General features: G+C 46.4%; 1 protein-coding gene across 1 annotated transcript in view; it reads right to left on the bottom strand.

Annotated features, from left to right (window-relative positions):
- Positions 1–23160, bottom strand: part of NSMAF (neutral sphingomyelinase activation associated factor) — a 624890-nt gene that overhangs the window by 279595 nt on the left and 322135 nt on the right. The window contains exons 14-15 of the mRNA XM_085605566.1: positions 22001–22080; positions 1869–1959 (exon numbers count right to left, since the gene is read on the bottom strand). Of these exons, the coding sequence (XP_085461692.1) occupies positions 1869–1959; positions 22001–22080 (171 nt within the window). The remainder of the gene's footprint in view (positions 1–1868; positions 1960–22000; positions 22081–23160) is intronic.

Raw genomic sequence — 23160 nt, 5'->3', positions numbered from 1 at the left:
CCATTCGGCCAAAAGAGGACAGCGGATCATCTGTTAGATGAACAGATGATCCTCCGTCAGGCGTTCTGGGGGCGGTGGAAGGCTGGCCAAAAAGGGTACGACATACCTCTCCTGGACAATTTGCAGAACCCACCAATCCGATGTTATGGCCTACCAACCCAGTAAAAATGTTTGATCCTGCCTCCAACCGGGTGCTATGTTCCACTTACGGCACAATTAGGTGGTTTGGCCAGTGGGGACGCACTGACTGGCATGCTGTCCCGGACCATGGGGTCGCCATGGTCTCTGCCACCAAACAGTTGGGAACCCGGCTGAAGTGGCTATCTCTAAGGGGCATCCCTGCCAGAACCTCAGAAGGATCCAGAGTGCTAATGCAGTTGGCGTGGAGGAGGAGAAAAGCTCAGGGAGTGCATAGGATCCTGCTTTCTTTGAAGCACTCCAGAAGAGAGTCTGCTTAGTCCCCAAAAAGGAGAGTGCCCTCAAAAGGCAACGGGGGTTCAGTATTGGTTTGCCCTGGTTGGTGGACTTCGGTCAGCACAGTTTTTAACTTCCATGGTAGGGAGCTGGAGGTCGAGATCTTCAGCCACTCTCCGCTTGACCATTGTGAAGGAGTCACTATCATCAGTTGCTGGGCCTGTGGATGAAACTAGGCGGTGTCAGGAGAGGTGACAAGGCCACTAGCATCCTGGTGGCCTTTATACCAGTTTTCTTTATGGGGTTGTACAAAGTCATCCTGGGGCATCATACACATTGACAGAATCAATCCCAAACAAGAAATGCAGTGTAATAGACCTGCCCATTTGAACCAGGACGTGGTTCAGATGAAGGGGACAAAGGCTGTGGTTCAATGGACACCAAGTGCAGCCTTGGTCAAATTTGGGGCGGAGTCGACTAAGTCAGAGAACATAATAAGATGCGTCTTGTCCTCCGGCGTCAATGGCGTTGGCACCAGTGTCAACATTCCAGGAACAGGCATGGCCCTCGGAGCTGGATTCGGTAAAAGCACCAGTAGAGGTCTGGCAGCAATAACAGAGGGTTCAACTAGCGCCTTCTCAGGTGCAAGAGCCGTGGGAGGGGTTAAACCCTGCTTGGATTTCTTATGTTTTATCTTGGGCTTATCCAAGGTTTTGGAGTGTGACAAAGATCGACAGACATCTGGAACGGGATAGGAAATGACCTTTGGACTTGGACCAGTCGCGACGCGGGCCTTCTGATGCTTTGTGACAAATAGATTTGCCTTGCATTTCCAAATGGCCTATGGTTTCAACAACACAAATTCAATGCAGGCCTTTGAGTCATGGCTCGACCACAAGCACCGCAGGCAAACCTGATCTGAATCTGTCATAGACATTTGCTTGAGACAGTCCTTACAGGGTTTTTTAAAACCTTTTGTAATTAGTTACATTTCCCTTGCACACTGTCTAAATTTCGAGGTAAACAGATTTCGAATTAGATGAGTGGTAGCTTCGGGGCTGCATCTGGTGGCATTGAAAGCAAGGATTTGAAGTCTGTGCATGAGTGGCGCCTAAATTGGCTCTGCACGTCAATTCTGGAGTGCAACCGTGTCAGTGCAAACCTGCAAAGCACATCAAACGGCACACAGAGGTATTGCTCAAAAGTTTCCAGATCCAGCCTGAGGAAGTTTTCAAAGGGCGAAGATTCTGCAGTTAGAAGTCTCTATCAGAAACACTAGCACTATAAACACTATTGGTCTTGCAAGTCACAAATATATCAATGAAATATAGACTTTAAATAAATACACGCATGCTACTTGTTATCAGTAGTCTCTAACTTGGGTTTAAAGGGCACACTTTTTATGCCAAGGATCGAAAGATTTTTTTTCTTCTTCTAATAAAAGATTTACTTACCAACTCTAACAAGGTAAAATAAGACATAGCCAGGAGATGAGTAGTGACTTCCATACATAAACTTGGGTTCTGGCATTTCTTCATAACGAGCCTGCAATATATATTAAATTCAGTTAAATATTTGACTTCTACAATTTTCATTCATACATTTATGTTCTTGAAGTTAACAGGAAAGATTTCAACAAATTACAACTTGTGAGCTATTACAGCTATCTTTAGCCTGGGCCAGAATATAATTATTCTGTTCAACACCGCAGAGGGTGCTAGAACAGATGTTGTAGCATTAACATGGCCACTTATTCCATATAGACCTGCCCAAGCCCTTTCATCAACTCACCAAAACCAAACCTTATTTTCTTTCTTTTTTATGAATAAATAAAAACAATTCTTAAACTGGTCCCTTCTTCACCAACTCTGATCGTGATTGCTTAGGAAACAGCCACCATCAGGAAGAAAAAAAGGTTTGGGTTTGAATTATTTGTAAAATACAGGAAACTGCTTCTTCAGTATTCATGGTATTGATTAGCAGTGAAACAAGATCTTGAAACTAATCTCATCTCTTCCTGGAAATGAGACAACCAAGTTCTTTTACTATCAGAGTGATCTATTCTGTACATTGCACTACCTTTATCATTAGCACTTATTAATTCAGAACCCCATTTTACTTGTGATGTAAATATAACACTGCCACCCATGAACTGGTAGGAATTAGGATAATTATCTTCATGCATATATGCAGAACTGTCACTGCCATCAAGAAATGGGCCATTCTCCACTACAAGGATCAAACTGCCATTAAAAACAAAGATAGAATGTGGTCTATGGTGTCATCTGGAGCCTCAAGGTGCATAGTACTAGAATACTGATTACTCCCCATCTTCATTTCATAGACCACCCTCCCCCCCCCCCCCCCACCATGAGCACCCTTACACCACCCCAAGATGATAAAATGGTTGGATTAAGGAAGTGGTGTTAAGTGAAATGCATACAAAATATGCTTCTCGCTCAAAAATATCCGTTCTCTTGGTACTGTTCCAATTCCGCCATGCCCCCCTACTGAATACAAACATGATGTTTGGTGGTTTACACCTTCCCTCATATCTCTTGGGGCTTTACTCATGCATTCCTTGGAAACACATTAGAAAAAAAATCAGGTGTCTTCCATCACCTCTTTCTTGCCCTTGTTATGTATAAAAGAACAAGTTGCTTTCCTTCTGTAACAATATATCTGTAAGAAACATAGCTTAATTATAGATTCCTAAACTTGGAACAGTTAGTTATAAATTCCTTACCTTAGAATTACCCCCAGACTGGATCTGGAACGTTTGTTAGCAGTACCTCTGCGCGTCGGCATTTTTCATCAGCAGTACTCCTGCGCGCCGGTAGGTGGCATTGGTCGACTCCATGTCCGTCGTCAGCATCGTGGTCACCGTGATGACGGCGCAGAAGTTACTTAGAAACTGCCCTCGCACGCTGATGTCAGTTCTGTACACGACTTTCCACGCCAGAAACGCAGAGCCATGCAAGACACTCGCTACTGGTGCACCAAACTAGGGCCCTGAAAGGGTGTCCTTAACCCTAGAAGTCAGTTCGCAGAACGGGGAGGATGCGTTGGGCAGTAAGGAATCTATAACTAACCTATGTTTCTTACAGATATATCGTTACCGAAGGTAAGTAACTTGTTCATCTAAAAGAAACAGTTAGTTATAGATTCCTTACCTTAGAATAGATACCCCAGCAATACCAACCCCGGAGTTGGGTCTGCAAACCAAGGTCACACCAGAAAGTCCTGGAGAACAGAACACCCAAAGAAGCCGTCTCTCCGGACTTGGCTGTCCAGGCAGTAGTGTCTCGTAAACATGTGCAGCAATGCCCACGTAGCTGCCTGACAGATGTCATTTAGGAGGACTCCCCGTTCCAAAGCAGTAGTAGCTGCCGTCGCCCTGGTGGAATGGGCGCGCAGCTCCACTGGAGACTCCTTCTTAGCCAAAGAGTAACAGGCTTTGATGCACAGAACGACCCATCTGGAGATGGTCCGTTGGTGCACGGCCCGGCCTTTCTTAGCGCCCACGTAACCAACAAAGAGCTGGTCATCCACCCGGAATTGTTTGGTGCGATCGAAGTAGAAAGAGAATGCACGTTTTGGATCCAGACGGTGGAGCCTCTCTTCCTCTTTTGAAGGATGCGGAGGTGGAAAGAAGATGGGCAAAGTGATGGTTTGGCCAATATGAAAAGAAGTGACCACCTTTGGAAGAAAGGAAGAACGAGTTCTCAGGACGACCTTGTCCGATGAACAGCCAGAAAGGGAGACTTGGAAGACAGAGCTTGTAGCTCACTCACCCTGCGCGCAGAGGTGATGGCCAACAGAAAAGCAGTTTTCAGAGTAAGGAGTCTGAGAGGACAGTTATGTAGCGGCTCAAAGGGAGCGCACATCAAATAAGTAAGAACCAAGTTCAAGTCCCACTGGCATTACGAAGGGAACAGGAGGAAAAAGATAAGTAATGCCCTTAAGAAATCTATTTACAACAGGGAACTTGAAAAGAGAAGGCTGATCAGGAAGCCTGAAGAAGGCTCAAATGGCCGAGAGGTGGCCCGTAAGAGTGCCCAGAGCAGAGCCCTGCTGGGCCAAAGACAGGAAGAACAAGAGAACCTCAGAAAGAGGGGCAGAAAGGGGATCCACAGTCTTTGCTGTACACCATGCCACACATTTTTTCCATCTGCAGGCGTATACAGTCTTAGTAGAGGGACGCCTGGCTGCCAAGATTACATCACAAACTTCAGGAGGCAAGTCAAATGACATCAACTGCCGCCGCTTAATCTCCACGCAAGAAAGTGGAGGCAGGACAGGTTCGGGTGGAGGACTGTCCCCTGCTGCTGCGACAGAAGATCCTCCAGAAGAGACAGTCGGATCGGAGGATCGATGGCATGTTGAGCAGCTCGGGATACCAGACTCTTCGTGCCCAATCCGGAGCCAAAGAATAACTTGGGCCCGGTCGCGCTTGATCTTCTTCAGCTCTCCGGGCAGAAGTGGTATAGGCGGAAAGGCGTATAGAAGACGGCAACTCCACTCACGATGAAAAGCGCCACCTAGCGAGTGCCGCCTTGGAAATTCCAACACGCAGAATTGCTAACATTGTGCCTTCTCTTCGGTGGCGAACAGATCTAACTAAGGCTCTCCCCACTGTTGAAAGAGACCTTGCACCAACCTCCGAGTTAAGACGCCAGTCGTGATCCATCATGCACATGCGGCTGAGTTTGTCCGCCCTGGCGTTCAGTGAACCTGCCAGATGTTGAATCACCAGGGATATGCCCTGATGTTCCAGCCATGTCCAGAGGCGGAGGGCCTCCTGACATAGGGTCCACTATCCCACCCCACCCTGTTTGTTGCAGTATCACATGGCAGTGGTGTTGTCCATGAACACCTGCACTATTCTTCCCTGGACAGAGGGAAGGAATGCTTTGAGTGCAAGACGAATCGCCCGAAGCTCCAGAAGTTTGATGTGGAGCCCGGACTCCGCCGGAGACCAGAGGCCTCTGACCTCTGCCGCTCCCATGTGGCTGAACCATCCCAGAAGGGACGTGTCCGTCACCACTGTGTGTTCTGGTTGGGGAAAGGAGAGGGATCTGTCGTTGACCCAATCCTGGTTTGTTAGCCACCACTGAAATTGTCGTGCAGTGCCCTCCGAGACCTGGATGCAATCGGACAGATTCCCCTGATGCTGCGCCCACTGGAACTTCAGGTCCCACTGCAGAGCCCGCATATGCCACCTGGCATGATCGACCAGCAGGATGCAGGAGGCCATGAGGCCCTGCAGCCTCAAGGTTATCCTGACCGAAACCCGGGATAGAGGCTGAAAGTTCAGAATCATAGACCGAATATCCCGGACTCTCTGCTCCGGAGGATAAACCCGAAACTGCCTTGTGTCCAGAACCGCTCTGATAAAGAGGAGCTTCTGAGAGGGGGTCAGGTATGACTTCGGCACGTTGATGAAGAACCCTAGCGAATGCAGGAGGTCGGCCTTAGTCTGCAGGTGGGAGACGACAACCTGGGGCAAGGCCGCCTTCAACAGCCAGTCATCGAGATAGGGGAAGACTGGAACCCCTGATCTGCGCAGATGAGCTGCAACCACCGCTATCACTTTCGTGAACACCCGAGGGGCACTGGTAAGGCCAAAGGGTAGCACCATAAACTGAAAGTGCTCGTGGCCTACCGTGAACCACAGGTAACGCCGGTGGGCCGGCAGGACGGGGATGTGAAACTAAGCGTCCTGCAAGTCCAACGCTACCAACCAGTCTCCAGGGTCGAGGGCAGACAAGACCTGAGTGAGCGTCAACATTTTGGAACTTCTCCTTCCGGAGGAAGCGGTTGAGGTTCCTGAGATACAAGATAGGGCGCAGGCCTTTGTCCTTCTTGGGCACTAGAAAGTAGTGGGAATAGCAACCACAACCTACTTCTGGGGCAGGAACGCACTCGATGGCCCCATGGCCAAGATGGCCGAAACTTCCTGTTGGAGAAGGGCCAGGTGATCCTCCGACATACGATGGTACTGAGGTGGCATGGAGGGATGGGTAGTCTAGAAGGGGAGGGAGTAGCCCAGTGCTTAATTTGTAAAATTATAAGTGCAGGTGCTCAAATCTTTGTCGGAGGCCACACCTACTTTTTCTTTGGCTCCACCCACTTCCTCCACTGGCTCCACCCACTTCCTCTATTAGCTCCACCCACATCGTCAACTGGCACTGCGAAAAGTCAGATGAATTTCAGCAAGGGAGCCTACCTTCCTCATAGTAAGGTTTAGATAGGAGGTTCACCTGCCCTGTGAACATTTTCAAAAATATTAAATCAAAAGTGCATTTAAAGCACAATTTTGAAATAAATTAGATAAAAATCACTAATGCATTGAAAAGGGACAATTCCAGTGCTCTATGTGCTAATTTGGGGAAAGGAAAATACTGGGGTAGGGTATGCCCTTTTTAATAGGGAAGCAAAGTGAAAGAAAACACGCTAGACGTGCGAAGTGCGATGTCAATTCGTCTAAGTAACATGCACAATTAATATTTATTTGCAGTTTGCACCAAAGACATTTCTGCATCTGCACATATATTACCATCCATGACTGACTACAAGTACAATCCAAATGGATCCTCCTCCTAATTTGCCCACCCAAATTCTGGCCTTTTCCGAAACATACCCCGGCCTGCTTGCCCTGCAGCGCTCACTCGAAAGAGACACAAAGTCTATACAGTTTGCCTCAATTTTAAGCTTTGGCTTCTGGAGTTAGTTGCACACTGTGATTCTCAAAAATTAATTAATTAATTGACACTCAGGGCCGGACTGGGAACCCAAAGCAGCCCTGGCGAGTTTTGTTACACCAGCCCCATACGGTGCATAGCACACAAGCACAGCAAGCGTAATGACTGCCACAGGTGTTTGCATGGGGGAATTCTCCCCTCAAAAACATTTTGCAAAAAGAAAAACCAAAATGGTGCACAACACATTTTCCATTACATATTTAGCTGTATCAACTTTCAAAGCATAGTAAATCCTAAATGATGACCTGACATAAGCACCCAGGCCAGATAGCATGGAAATCTCACACAAAGGCACCCAGGCCAGAAAGCATAGAAATGTTACACAAAGGCACCGAGCCAGGACAGAAAGCATGGAACCGTCACACAAAGGCACCCAGGCCAGAAAGCATAGAAATGTCACACAAAGGCACCCGGGCCAGAAAGCATGAAAATGTCAAAGAAAGGTACCCAAGCCAGTGGGGCTGGAACAATTTTCAGAGTGTTGGTGCTGCCCTCAATGTTACATCACTGAATGAAGTCATAAGATTGAGAAAAATGCAAACATCACACACACTAAGGACAAACATAGCAAATGAGCCTTGCCCATTCCGGCGGAGGTGGTGAGAGTGTGGTATGTTGCAGTGGAGCATTTAGAAGCCCACTGCTTGTTGAGTGGTGTTGGTGAACTCAACTGTATGAACCAAATCTTTCCACAATCCTAAACTCACCAACCCCAATTGCCTCAACTTCCTGCTCTATCCAGTGCTGTGGTAGAATACCTGCATATCGGCTGATGCTTTGGACTGTTGAGTAGCTTTGATGGGAAGAGGAGGTTTCTGAGGTGGGAGTATCAGGCAAGTGACACTTCTCGGGCTCCCTCTGTGCGAGCCTTCAGGGAGAATCCCTCTTCATTACTACCTCCCTGACCCTGGACTCTGCAACGCACTCCCTTACAGGCTTGTTTATCCCAGTAAAAACAATAGTAAAATCACCTTCAAACTTAAAACATTGAATATAGTGGTAAATATAATTAGCACGCACTTCAAAGTATGTTCCACAGTAGCCCTTATGACCCCGACTGCTAATTAAATAAACAAAATCAGAAAGGCCGTGACAGGGCCGGCTTCAGCGCTGATGCGAAAGTCTTTTTTGGCGTCGCACCAATAACCTCTCTCTCCGTAAATAACCTTTACTACCACCTTCCAACAGTGCCCCTCATCCCTCCATGCCCCCCCTATTGACATCCTCCTCAGATTCCCTCACTGCCACACGCCACAAGTGCCCCTCATCTCCCCATAGCCCCTCCCCCTCATGACCTCCTCCTCGGATTCCCTCACTGCCACCCTCCACCAGTGTCCCTCATCTCTCTGTAGCCAATCCCCCTCATGACCTCCTCCTCGGATTCCCTCACTGCCACCCTCCACCAGTGTCCCTCATCTCTCTGTAGCCCATCCCCCTCATGACCTCCTCCTCAGACTCCCTCACTGCCACCCTCCAGCAGTGCCCCTCATCGCTCCCTCCTCCACCCCATGACCTCTTCCTCGGATTCCCAAACTGCCGCCCTCCACCAGTGTCCCTCATCGCTCCATAGCCCCTCCCCCTATTGACCTCTTCCTCAGATTCCCTCACTGCCACCCTCCAACAGTGCCCCTCATCTTTATGTAGCCCCTCTCTCATATGCATTTCATTTGTTGTATAACGCTACTCATATCAGAGTAGTGTGTGTCAGTACTTTACACCACTCACACATTATACAGGAGACAATGAATCATACAAGTATGTAAATCAGTCTACAGGGAATGTCACATAAGCCAATGAGGATTACAAGGTGTATGAATCACGTGTCATCCATACCGGTGGGACGGAAATTTTACGAGGGTTTGGGCTGGTGAAACACAACCGTAGGATTTAAAGAGTATTCAATGGGGGTCAGCTTTACTGATAAAAATGTATATCTGCCCAAACATACTCATTTTGAAAACATTAGAATAATGAAAGACTGGGGAAGTTCTAACTATATCACAAAAAAAGAAAGCGAAGTTCTAACTATACCATTCATGTTTAAACTTTGTATGCAGGCAGCTCTTTGGTGACAGTTCATTGGTCACTGTCCTATGTTAGGATTGTACCTTCTGAACTGCATGTAACACAAGGATCTCTGTGACAAAGGCAGTAACCCACTGAGCTTCCACATAAAATACAGTTTATCTGCATTTAAAAACTACTAACAGACAAATGATTGCTCTCCAGCAGGATCATTTACCACCAGCGTTATCTGGGCATTTTGTATTGTCTTATTGTTGTCCTGCATCGGCCATGATAATGCTAAAAACTGTCTAAATGAAGCACACACGAAGTACGTGTCCTGCTGGGCCTGCGCAGCTTTTAGAAAGAAAAACAACTAGTAACACATTCTCTTACCTACTCTCCGTTAGTCAAACTTTGTGTCACAGCCTGATGTGATACGCAGCTGCATGGGTTAGGAAAGGTGAATAGGAATAAACAAACTTATTTTCTCCTGCGCTACATAGAAAAAGAAATATCCACGCTGCAGAACATTGTCACCTTTGCCATGTGGAGATGAAGGGGTGAAACAATAAACAAAGCCTCGTTAACATATAAATGGTCTTTCTATTTACTTGGATCAATAAAAGGCTGCAGCCCGATTTTCCTCTTTTCCAGCATTTGCTAGACATGAGTGCGTATGTGAATAGCCCAGTGGTTTTTTTGTGTGTGTTTTTACTTGTCCTTTGCAGTTTCATATAGCGCTAACTGGAACCAAAGGTATCGGAATGCAGCTGGCCTCATCTCCTGTTAATCCCCTTGCAGCACCGAGGTATTCGACGGGAGAGGTGCGATTGCCTGGCATAGAGCCTAGATTCCTATGAATCAGAAACATAAAAGGGAGAACCCACGGCAGTTAGATGGTGGAAGGATACCTGGTATCTTGAGTGATGCACTAGGTAGGTAAGAGAGTACAGCAAGAGACGCAAGGTATTACTTTGTATTTTTAGGAGGGCATTAACCACCCCAATATTATAAAACGTGTGCCTTCCATGGCCCTGGCTGCAGGCGCGTTCACTTTTGACCGGACTCGCGCGCAGCAGGTGCACCGCGGTTGTGGGATTCAGATAGAGCGATTTATCCACCTATCACTGCAGCACACTGGATAGGGCAGGTGAGGTCTGCAGCGAACGCGACAGCAGCAGCGTTATTCATTTTCATGTATAGCGCTTTTGGTATAGTTATCTAAGCGCTTAACGAGGGGCGCAATAGTTCTCACCCAATGAGGTTGATACTTGTTTTAACGATCTCTGAAGGATGAGAGGCAAAGTGAACCTTAACCGTGATCAAACTCTCAAACTCAGGGATTAGGATGGTGCTGTGAAGCGCACATGGCATCGCTTCAAGAGAACAGCTGCAGAGATAAGTTCATGGTGAACAATAGACTAAAACTAGCCAGTGAGCATGAAAATCTGGCTATTACACAAAGTAAAATTCTCTGAATACCTAAACGCCCAAAACAATTTCAATCGGCACAATGCATCATATTGGCACACATAGTGGATTTGTGGCATAATTCCGGATGCTGACAAGGTCTATTGTTTTAAGCTGTCTGTTGTCCAACGCCAATTTGGACAATATAAATACTTAACAGTGGGCTTTGGGCCCGCCCACCTCTTGCATTCGTTTGTTTTCTCAGCAATCTTATTTGATTGCTTCTTATGCAAAGGCCTTCCTTCCTCTACATGTATTTATCCCTCTCCTGGAGCATAACGTATTTTGATTGACGGACAAGTGTCCTTAATGTAAGCAGCCACTGCAGCCAGTAATAATGGGTGAAAGAGACAGGCTTCGTAAGATTAGAGGAGTGCTAGGTTACTAAACTGAGGCGCCGTTTTAGTGCACAAGGTCTGCCATGGAGAATAATTAAGAGGCCACTGGAGTCCATGTGGTCAGTGGCGTGGAAGGAGTGATAGTCTGCCAGTTTCAGAGGCCAGAACTCGAGGAGTCCGTTTCAGCTGCAGTGAAGTGTGACTGTGAACACATATATGGCACCAGGCCCAGAGGCCGCGACATGCCGCCCGCACCTCCTGAGTAATTGTCTCACCCCTACCCCTCGTGTGTGGGCTTGGCCTTTGTGAGTGCTTCCGTCGCACAGTCACGGACAACAATGCGCACACCTGGGCAAACTAAAAGCACTTTTTATTCCGTGTGTGTGTTTATTTTCTGGGCTCGATCCCGGTATGGGAGCTTTCCCACGCAGACACTGCCACGACGGCACCTTTGCCAGGTGGAGCACGGGGCAGGAGTGGTGGCTGAGAGGCGAGCAAGGAACCCCTCCTCCAAACCTGACTGGACTTCGACTCACTCTCACCTGGTGCAGCCGCTGTTGCCAGACCCTGGCTAACTGGCTCACGTTGTCCAGCCGTGTTTTAATTGTTGTGAAGTTTTTGTGAACGGCGGGCCACGGCGAAGAAGTCGAACCGCCAACACCAACACGAAGACTAGGTGCGCGGCAGCGCTATGCTGGGGCGTGGCACTGAATGCGTGGCGTGCGCAATGAAGCACAATTTGAGAACATCTGCGCAGTACGCACGCTGCCGCGTACAGCCCCCGCCCCGCGCCCCCGAAGCCTGAGATTCAAGCGAGAACCAAAAAGCCCTGCCCAACAGTGTCCCGCGGGTGCGGCTCCGCAATGCGCATCAACAATCGAGCCGCAAGTGTGTCATACAGTCTGCACTCTGCACACTGTACAGTCCGTAGTCCGACGGGAAGTTAAACACTTTACTTTTACACTGCAAGTGTCCCGTAGTAGCATTAGCGAAGCAAGTAAGTTACTTTACTTGTATATAAATAATTAAGTGCACCTGAGTGTGTAGATCCGGCCCTGATAATTAGGTGCCGGTGCTTAGCACCGGAAAGCACCGGCACAAATTAAGCACTGGAGTAGCCCCTTCGGACTATCTGCAGAACCCAACTGTCCAACGTGATGGTGCACCAGTGGGGGAGGTGATGGCCGATCCTGCCGCCCACAGACTAGGAGGGTTTGGAGGCTGATGCAGAGGGGGCTGTGGTGGACTGGCCCGCTCACTGGCCCCCAGAACCACGCTGTTGGTTCCCACGTCCCCGGCCACGCTGGGACTGAACAGCCTGCGCCGGCCTGTGGCTCTGGGAGGAGTGTAGTGGGGCACTCAGTCAGTAGCCACGGAAGGGGCGAAAGGCAGACGGTGCAGGGCGGGTGGTGGAGAGGCCCAAGGACCTTCCGTAGCCCGGGAGTCCTTAAAGCGCTCTGCCTTGTCGTCGAAAAGGCGACGGCCATTAAAGGATATGTCCATAAGTGTGGATTGGACATCCCCGGAAAAACCAGTCGAACGCAACCAGGCATAGCATCGAAGGGCTACTGACGTGGAAATCGTCCTGCCAAGTGCGTCGGCCGTATCCAGCCCACAGCAGATGGTAAACTTTGCTGCGTCTCTCCAGTCTCCTCCAGGCACTGAGGCAGCACTTGTGGCACCGTATCCCACACAGAGTGGGAATAATGGCCCAACAGACATGCAGTGTTTACCGACCGCAGTCCAAAGCTGGAGGAAGAAACCATCATCTTCCCAAGTTGGTCCTGCTTTTTGGATTCCCTATCAGGTGGAGCGGTAGGGAAGGTGCCTTTGGACGTAGAGGCTTGGACCACCAAGCTCTCTGGGGTAGGGTGTTGGGAGAGGAAAGTGGGGTCACCCAGGACCAGGCGGGGGCGTCGGACAACCATCCTATCCACAAGAGCCCCTGTGTTGGGCCTGGACCAGGTGCCCAAAAGGATGTCCGTTATGGCTTCATTGAACGGCAGCAGAGCTTGCTGCCGGCTGAAGCACCTCTGTCAGGAGGTTAGTCCTGACAGCCACCGTAGGAAGCTCGAGGTGGAGAGCCTCAGTCGCCCTAAGCAACACCACTGCGTAGGACGCTTCCTCCTCCATAGCCACAGTAGGAGGAGACAACATGCCTAGGTCTGGGAAGGTAGCCAGACCACTTGGAATCCCCCAGTTCCTCTCTCCGGTCCTGCTCGTACTCCAACTGGTCTGTCAAAGGTTTACCAGACCCATCCCAGTCTTCCTCACCCTCCTCAGGCTGCCAATCTGGCTGAAAATGGCCAGGGTGGAACACAGGGACAAAAGTACCCATCGGCGCCGGATTTGGCATCGGTGGACGCCGGTCCAGCTCTGTGTCCACGTGGGGGCAGAGGCCGGGGTTGACGCCGGCTGGGGGACCAGCCGGCGTCAAATGCGGACGTGGTGCCAGTGGAATCGGCGCCGGTGGAGGTATAACTAGGTCGACCGGTGCCGATCTGGATCCAGGCCTGATCCAAGGGGGCCGTGCGGTGCTGAGTTGAGCTGCCCAAAGATGGCATGCACCGCTTTGTAAAATTGACGAAGCTGGGCTGGGGTCGCTACTGGGAAGGGAGGGATGGCCGGAGTTGACCCTGAAGGCTCCGCACGCAGAGCCGCAGGAAGGGCACCACCCGCACGCTGCGTCGCGGAAGCTGACGGACGAGGTGAAGTCGAAGAGCAACAACGCTTCTTTGACTTCTTTCTGTGCCTAGACTTACCTGACTCCGAGTGCAAAGACTTAGACGAGGAGTGATGGTGATGGCTACGCGATCTGTCCCTCAACCTCCTACGCGACCGGGACCTTCAGCAACGCGGAGCTGGCTGCCGGGCCTCGAGGAGCTTTCGGGACCGCTCCCGCAAAGACTTCTGGGCCATGGTTCGGCAGTCGGAGCACGACTTGGGGTCGTGGTTGCTCTCCAGGCAGTAGAGGCACACGCGGTGCGGATCCGTCACCGACATCAGTCGGGTACAGGAACCGCAAGTCTTGAAGCCGGCCATCCCTCGTGCATCAGTAGTCGATGTTAGACTCAAAAACAAAGTCGACAAAAGTCGCAAAAAAGTCCCTCAAAAAGTGACTGGGGGTACTGCTCTCTCCGGATCTGCGCTTGCTGGCGTGGAGAAAGAAAAAACTGAGGGCGGCATCTAAGTAACTTCCACGACTTCATACCGGCGTCCACGACGCCAGACGTGGAGTCGACCGACGCCACCTACCGACACGCAGGGGTACTGCTGACGAAAAACTTTCCGGATCCAGTCTGACGCCTGGGAGTAATTCTAAGGTAAGGAATCTATAACTAACTGTTTGAAGGTAAGGAATCTATAACTAACTGTTTGAAGGTAAGGAATCTATAACTAACTGTTTCTTTCAGATAGACCTTTGTCCTGCTGGTGCTGTCCCCACCCGCCTTTGTCCGACATGAATTACACCTCCCTCCTCAAGTTTGGCGCTTCTGCCCTCTTGGGAGAGCCAGGGGAAGGCACAATGCCCTTCAGCGATGGTCAGTCAAAGCCAAGAAGACATCTGACACTTCTCAACGTTCTGCAAAGGTCAGGTAGAAGTAGAAGTACCTGAAGAGTGTCAACAAAATAATATCCCTCTATCAAACTCTTCCTTCAGGTCTATACAGACCCATGGCCTGTCAGAACTCCGACCCCCAGCACACTCAAACAAGCTGTGTCAGGCTCCATGTTGCCTGGCGTGACCTATATATAGCAAAGTTAAAAAGGAGGCATAAAAACTTTTAATAGTTCTCAAAATTATTAAAAGCTCTGCATGCGAACTGGCAGGCTATACAAAGCCCAGTTTAGTTGTTCCAAGTATCATGCAGATTTGTCAACCAGTGCCAAAGTTATTCGAAAATCAACCCCCCATTTAACTTTGCCCAACCCTCCTATTTCACGGATTTCAACTAAACTTGAGATGTTCGTTTTGGGCTTAATGTTGAATTTGTCTGCCAAATGTAATACAAACTCATCAAGCTGCAGCCAAGTTATTAGCAAATGAACACTTTTAGAACGTTGTTTTAACTTTTCTCCCTCCTGACAGATCCGCATGAACAATGACATACCAACAGCAAGCTAAACCTCTTAAGTATCCCAACAAATTCAATGCACATTCATCAAATGGCACTAAGAAATTCAAACGTCTGACATTGGTAAGCTGGTGTGATGGTTACAATGAAGAGAAGCTAAAAAAAAACTCTCCCTTATATTCTTAGTAGAACAACTTTTCTATGAACTTTAATATTCAATGAATGGTCTACATACTGAACTGTATATAGTCTACTACCACTGCATCTTGTTCAATCAATCAATCAATCATGGAACTTATATCGCGCACTACTCACCCGTAAGGGTCTCAAGGCGCTTGGGGAAGGGGGTCTGCTACTGCTCGAACAGCCAGGTCTTGAGCTGTTTCCTGAAGGCCAGGTGGTCCTGGGTCATCCGCAGGTGGACGGGTAGGGAGTTCCAAGTCTTAGCTGCCAGGTAGGAGAATGACCTTCCTCCAGCGGTGGCTCTCTGGATGCGAGGGACGACGGCGAGGGCGAGGTTAGCGGAACGTAGCCGGCGGGTGGGCGTGTAGAAGGTGAGGCGGCTGTTGAGGTACCCTGGGCCTAGGTCGTGGAGGGACTTGTGTGCGTGGGTGAGGAGTCTGAACGTGATCCTCTTGTTGACCGGGAGCCAGTGCAGGTCTCTCAGGTGGCACGAGATGTGGCTGCGTCGGGGGACGTCCAGGATGAGTCGGGCGGAGGCGTTCTGAATACGCTGAAGTCTTTTCTGAAGCTTGGCCGTAGTACCGGCGTAGAGGGTGTTTCCGTAGTCTAGTCTGCTGGTGACGAGAGCGTGGGTGACCGTCTTCCTGGTCTCGGTTGGGATCCATCGGAAGATCTTTCGGAGCATGCGGAGGTTGTGGAAGCAAGCTGAGGAGACGGCGTTGACTTGTCTGGTCATCGATAGGGAGGAGTCCAGTATGACGCCCAAGTTGCGTGCGTGGTCTGTCGGTTCAGGTGCGGTGCCTAGTGCCGGGGGCCACCAGGAGTCGTCCCATGCGGAGGGTGATGGTCCCAGGATGAGGACTTCTGTCTTGTCCGTGTTCAGTTTCAGGCGGCTGATGTTCATCCATTCAGCGACGTCTGTCATCCCTTCGTGCAGGCTGGCTTTGGCGGTGTCGGGGTCTCTGGTGAGGGAGAGAATTAGCTGGGTGTCATCGGCGTAGGAAATGATGTTGAGGTTGTGTTGGCGTGCGATGGCAGCGAGGGGTTTCATGTAGATGTTGAAGAGAGTGGGGCTGAGCGACGATCCTTGCGGGACGCCGCAGATGACTTCGGTGGCCTCGGAGTGGAACGGAGGGAGGCGTACTCTCTGTGTTCTGCCGGAGAGGTATGAGATGATCCATTCCAGAGCCTTCCCTTGGATGCCGGTGTCGTTGAGGCGTTGGACTAGTGTGCGGTGGCAGACAGTGTCAAATGCTGCGGAGAGGTCTAGGAGGATGAGTGCCGCTGTTTCGCCGTTGTCGAGCAGGGCTCGGATGTCGTCGGTGGCTGCGATGAGGGCGGTCTCGGTGCTGTGGTTGGCTCTGAATCCGGACTGTGATGGGTCGAGGGATCCGTTCGTCTCGAGGAAGGCTGCCAGTTGCTTGTTGACGACCTTCTCGATGACTTTGGCGGGGAAAGGAAGGAGCGTCAAATGTGTGTTGACCTTTGTGGTTCACTTTTATCACTGGTACTGTGGGTTCACTTTTTTCACTGAAGACTTACTTTATTAATTCAGTCTGTTCAAATGTCCAACCATTTGATATAATATGTCTGATTGTTAATCTGAACATAATTCAGATTCTTTATAATTATAACATATGATCATGTTGTTTTCTTCCATGTATTTTTTATGCCTCTTACACTTTTTTATTTACAATTTTAGTTTCTAACAAATGGTTTAAACTGTCTCTCGCGAGTTACGCATTTTGGGATACTGACATTAAGACAGAGGTCTGGGATTAGAATTCTCGATATAGCCACTTGTTGCACTTTCATGATTTTATAACGGGACAGACCTGGAGCAGACCAACACATCAGTGTCAGAGACCAGCGATAGGAATGGATCATCGAGCGGCACAAGGCAAGTTGGTACAAAAGGGACAGGCATGGCCTTGGTGCTGGAGTATTAAACAGTACTAAAGCCAGTAAGGGCCCGAACACAACATCTAGGGCAGACCCACCAGAGTCCAACTGGCGATCTCTGCAGCTTTGTAGAGCCCAAAGGGGCACAAGAGGGAGTTGGAATTTCACCAAAAATCTGAACAAAGGCCACTTTGAAGGTTGCTAATTCCTGCAGGCCAATGACAATCTGGGAAGATCAGGACAGGCAAGGACAAATTGCAGGATGAGATTGGATATTGGGGACATGGGGGAATTCGATCTTTCACAGGAGTAGCCTTGAGACTGGGATCACAAGTGTGCCCACGACCTGGAACGAGGGCGGATTAATGCTTTGAATGCAGCCTCTTTTTTTGTTCAGTGACACACACTTGCTGCATGACTTAAGACTCAAAGCCTGAGCCCAAGTACCATAGGAGTACCTTGTGCAGCTCCGTAACTGACATGTGAATCCTGTAGTCTCGACAATGCTTGAATAATGTAATTTTCGGAGGTGACATTGTGACCTACCACACTGATTTTTTATGTTTTGACAGAAGACTTAAAAAATTAGGAGCAGAACTCCGTATGCTCGTCCAAGGACACAAAAATTAAACAACTGAGGTCAGCATGCAGGGGTGGCAATTATATGCAGTTCCACTCTGGGGCAGTACAGAATCAACATATTGCAATCTACAGGTACGTGGGAGCAGTGTTATGAAATTCTCCAAATCTTGTCTGGTGCCATGGGATATTTTAAAGGTGAGGAATCTGCGGTTAGAAGTATCCATCAGAATGTAACTTTTTATTCCAAGCATATGCAACAAAAAAAAAAGAAAAGGAAACATGTTACAACCTAAATGTGGCATCCATATGCTTGCAATACAAAATGCAAATAATTAATATCATTGCATATAATTTTATTAGCATGGGTGCTTTCTAGCAGGCAGCTGTTGTTCAGAAAACCTTTTAGTTTAGTTTTAAATAAAGGGAGAAGATGGTTCTTATTGGTGCAAAGAAAAGGTACCTCTGACTTATTAAAACTTGAAAAAGTTGTTTAAAGACATAAGGATGCCAAAAAAAATACAAATCTTTAAGAACGGAATAAATGAAAAGGAAAGTTTGGAGTAGGCTCAGACCAAAAAGTCTTGTAGAACTGAGCAGGCAAAATACCCTTCCCGGTCAGTAACCTGCCCCTAAAATCAACCATGCCACTGAAATACACTTCTTTTTACGTAGAAGTGCACCTGATCAGGAAAAATGCCATCAATCTCAGTGCATGATTGCCACTGGCATAAGCGGGTGGACCTATTGCCCCATGCTGTAATAGTCAGAAGCAAACTGTGAATGGCAGTTGAATAGATCAATGGATGAAGAGGACTGACCCAAAGCCCCTTTCTTTCTCTCTCTGGCTATATATATATATATATATATATATATATATATATATATATATATATATATATACACACACACACATATATATATATATATATATATATATATATATATTACCTACTGGCGGTCGCCAGTAGGTAGTTATAGTTAGGACCCTCTTACCATAGGAAATCCGCAACATTCTATTTGGAATAACTTTGGCGCCGGTCGACGAATCCTCGCGAAATTTTCAAAAGTAATGGGGCGCTACGCTCCGCTCCTACCCTGAAAGTCTCAGGGGGATTCGTCAAGTGGGGGCTGAGAAAAAAGGGGGGTCCCAAAACACGTTTTTCCCATGCATTTTTCCATAGGACCTTTAGACACAGCTACAGCCCGAACGGCTGAACAGAGTTACTTGAAATTTGGCAGAGAGGTAGTCTACAGGTCAAGGAAGTGCCTTTTGTAGGTTTGGTGTAAATCTGTTCAGTAGATCCTGAGAAAATAGCATTTAAATCAATATATATATCTGTGGCAGCTTACGGTGCACTTACGGTAAGCTTACCGTACGCGTACGGTGCCGTGCGCGAGCGCGATTCTGATTGGCTGTTAGATCTTAGTAAACATTCGAATCGGTCGAAACCAGGAAGCGGCGGCCGCCATTTTCTCTCTCGCACTCTGAGGGGGGAGGGGAGGAAAAACAAAGGCAAAAAACATGTAAAGGGGCTGTTTAGACAGCTCCTAACCACCTAGCCTTGATGAAGGTGTCCCCAAAGAACTCCCAAGGCCAAAAATTCAAATTTTTTTTTTTTTTAAAAGCGCCGATTATGCTTACCGTACGCATACGGTAAAAAATGTTTTAAAAAAAAATTATCCACACTCTCCCCACCCCGTGTGCAGATGGTGCCGGAGGTGCACCATTTGCGCATGGCATAATTATTATATTGAAATATTAAAAGATTACCTTTCACAACGAAGCGCATAATATGTCCTCCATGTGCGCACGGTGCTTGAAGCGCATCGTGCGTACATGGCCCATCCAGCGTAAGGTGGGCACGCGGTGCGCGTAGCGCACCGCGTGCCCACCGTGCGTGCACGGCACTAACTGCGTAAAGTGGGCGCGCGGTGCGTGAAGCGCACCTCGTGCTCACTGTGCGCGCACGGTGCAAACTGCGTTAAGTGGGCGCGCACGCCACGAATGGCGTAAAGTAACTTAGCATTTAAAAAACCGTACAAATTCACTGAAAAAACCATAGGTTTCACACACGTTATAGTTAGGAATTAGCATTTAAAAAACCTTGCAAATTCACTGAAAAAACCATAGGTTTCACACGTTATAGTTAGCTGGACATTTTACTGATAAAAAACCAATGAAATTCCCCCGTTATAGTTAGTGCAGGCAACTATAACTCACGCGACCGCAATCCTCTGCTGATGACATATGTGTCTTTATGAAAAAAAAATATTTGTAATATATGTATAGCTAAAATTTAATGGAAGAAGACATGGGCAAATAAGTGTCTAAATACAGTATTAGCATCAGCAGAGGATTGCGGTCGCGTGAGTTATAGTTGCCTGCACTAACTATAACGGGGGAATTTCATTGGTTTTTTATCAGTAAAATGTCCAGCTAACTATAACATGTGTGAAACCTATGGTTTTTTCAGTGAATATATATATAAATGTGTGTGTATATAAAGAGAAAGAAAGGGGCTTTGGGTCAGTCTATATATATATATATATATATATATATATATATATATATATATATATAGATAGATATATACACATATATACACTGTTCATTACACAAGGTAAACAAACTAAAACTGTTGATTATCCAAACCTAAAACTCCTTTTCACTGTACCCTGCAATACAAATACAATATCTAAATGCGTTACTATTGAATGTGGAGCAACATTGGTTTCAGGAGGTGAGAGACCAGACACAAAACGGTAAGAGACTAGTTAAGATTAAAAAGAATAATACGGTGTGAATTATATTTGGCGTGTCTGGGATTTAGAGATTTGTGCTTTGCAGTGTTTTTCCCCATTTTTTCTCTATTTTCAAAAAGGCTGCAAAAACTCAAGTTTAAAAGTCTTGAATAAAAGGGTAAAGAGTTAATATACTGAAGATAATTAAAACTAGGGAATTGAATGGAAACAGATTTAACTCTGGAGAAAGAAGAAACGTGGTGCTTTCAAAAACAAAAAAGGATGATGGATCAAAAGAAGCTGACAATATTAAATCACTAAGTGGCACATGCATCAAGCATTTTTGCCTTTTGCGATTCGGTAACCTGTTAATGAATCACAAAATGGGTTTGTGTTTCGCTATTAGGAAGGGGAGTGCTTAGGTCGTCCTTTCCTAATACCGAATCGCATCGGTATGTAGGAATGTTTTGTGACCGAAAAGCGGTCGCGAAACATTCGCATTTTACCACCTACTTTAAGTAGGTGGTAACCCTTTTAAAATGGGAAGGGGTCCACAAGGGACCCCTTCCCCTTTGTGAATGTTTGTTACAGCGTTTTTTAAGAGCAGGAAGTGGTCCCAGGGACCACTGCCCACTCTTAAAAAATGAAAAGAAAACTTTTCATCTTACTTTTTGTAAAGCATCTCGTTTTCCTTTAAGGAAAATAGGCTGCTTTACAAAAATAAAATTGCTTTATTTAAAAGCAATCACGGACATGGTGGTCTGCTGACCTCAGCAGGCCACCATCCCGGTGATTTTAGCGATTCCTAGGGGGTCACAAATTGCGATCTACCTCATTAATATTAACGAGGTGGAGCAATTTGCGATCCCCTAGGAATCGCTATCTGAAATGTTGAGTTTCATACATTGTAAACTGCGATTACCTAATTGCGATTCTCAGGAATTCGCAATTTACAATTTTGATACATGTAGCCCAAGGTTTGTAAAATATGAAGAAAACAGGGAGAACATTAAATAAAAATATACAGTTAAGGAATGGGCAAAATTAATTACCATTACTTACAGCAAAGGTACATCAATAGAAGATCAGAAGATGCGTAATCGAAAATGCGAGTTAATATTGAGAAGCATGATGGCAATTGAGAACTGTAGATAAAAGTGTAACATGGATACAGCCAACGAGGTGGAGAACACAATAATCCAAGCAAAATGATTGTTATCATTGGAGACAAATATAACTAATAAAACAATCAGGAACGTTGAGAATGATACACAAGTAACATTAGAAATGAAAAAGAAACTGAGAGGTTAAACATACTGAAAGTCAAAGGATGGAAGAGAGGTAGATAGTGGATCAAAGGAGGAATTCATCTTACAGAGGATATTTTGGAAAAGGACATGTGCTGCATAACATTAATAATAAATAATTGAGACTACACAGGCAGTAAATGGATCAAACAACAAACAGAATATCGGATTCTAAAATAGGAGTGCAGGCATTATTTGAATGAATTGAAGCTTACCAACAATCTGTCCAGCCGATCTTTATGAAGTGCACCAATTGGTTTGCCAAGGTCTCTAAATGTGTCAGCATTTAGTAAATCTGAAAAAATAAAAATACAACTGAGGTGACCAAGGTCAGGAAAACAAAATCTACAGTTCTCAAGTCATTTAACAACATCAATAACATTACAATTTTACTATCCACTTAACTGTTCCTTTTTACAACAAAATATCAACCATAAAACTATCACGTACCAGACCAAAAAAAATCAACTTTACGTACTAGTATTGTGAAATTTAATAATATTAACTACAAAGTATGGTCAGCCAATATATTAAAAAATATATACATTTTAATGTCTTTAACATAACTATAACGTGACATTTTTATTTTTTAATTAACACATTGTTGAAAATATGTATAACAAATTAAAGGTGTAAACATTAATTTAAATGACAAATTTAAAAACAAAAATGTTAAAATTCGAAAATTATTTTATAAATTAAAGTACATTTAATAAATAAAGAATTCTAATGCTCACATTTAAAAAATATTTGTGATATATAAAATATAAACTTTTTTTATTTAAAAACACAATATATAATTATTAAACTATAGTTTAAAAATAAGTAACTAAAACATGTGTCCGTCTAAAACAAACAAATATAAAATAACATTAATACATAAATACATTGTAAAACCATTAAAAATTATTATTTTAAAAATATATTACATATCTTAGAAATAATTTGGATAAAATACAGAAAAACCAAAAGGTAGTTCCCTAACTCCAGCACCAAAAAATTAAAACAATATTTACATACACACTACTCCAAGTACAATACTACAAATATCTGGAAAAACATACTATACAAACTAAAGCAACTAGGTAGTGAATGCCAGAGGGGTGGAATACTGGAAAGTTTACAGCACCTGATGGCTTGGGCTTTGCCAGCTTGATCCTCATCCTCAAAATAACTGTGGTTCCAGTTGCAGGGGTGGTGGGCATTGGTGTGGGACGAACACCAATCCTCTGGGGTAGCCTCGAAAGAGGTAAAACTGCTGAGGATAATGTGTCCTTCGTGGCTTGGCTTTCTTTAAAGTATTCGAACGCTGAATCGTCCTTCTCACCAAACAAGTGAGACCCATCTAATGGCATATCTATAGGGTGGCTTGCAC

This window comes from Triturus cristatus, chromosome 5_1 (assembly GCF_964204655.1).
Source record: "Triturus cristatus chromosome 5_1, aTriCri1.1, whole genome shotgun sequence".
Lineage (NCBI taxonomy): Eukaryota > Metazoa > Chordata > Amphibia > Caudata > Salamandridae > Triturus > Triturus cristatus.
This window is presented reverse-complemented; position numbering and strand designations above follow the sequence as displayed.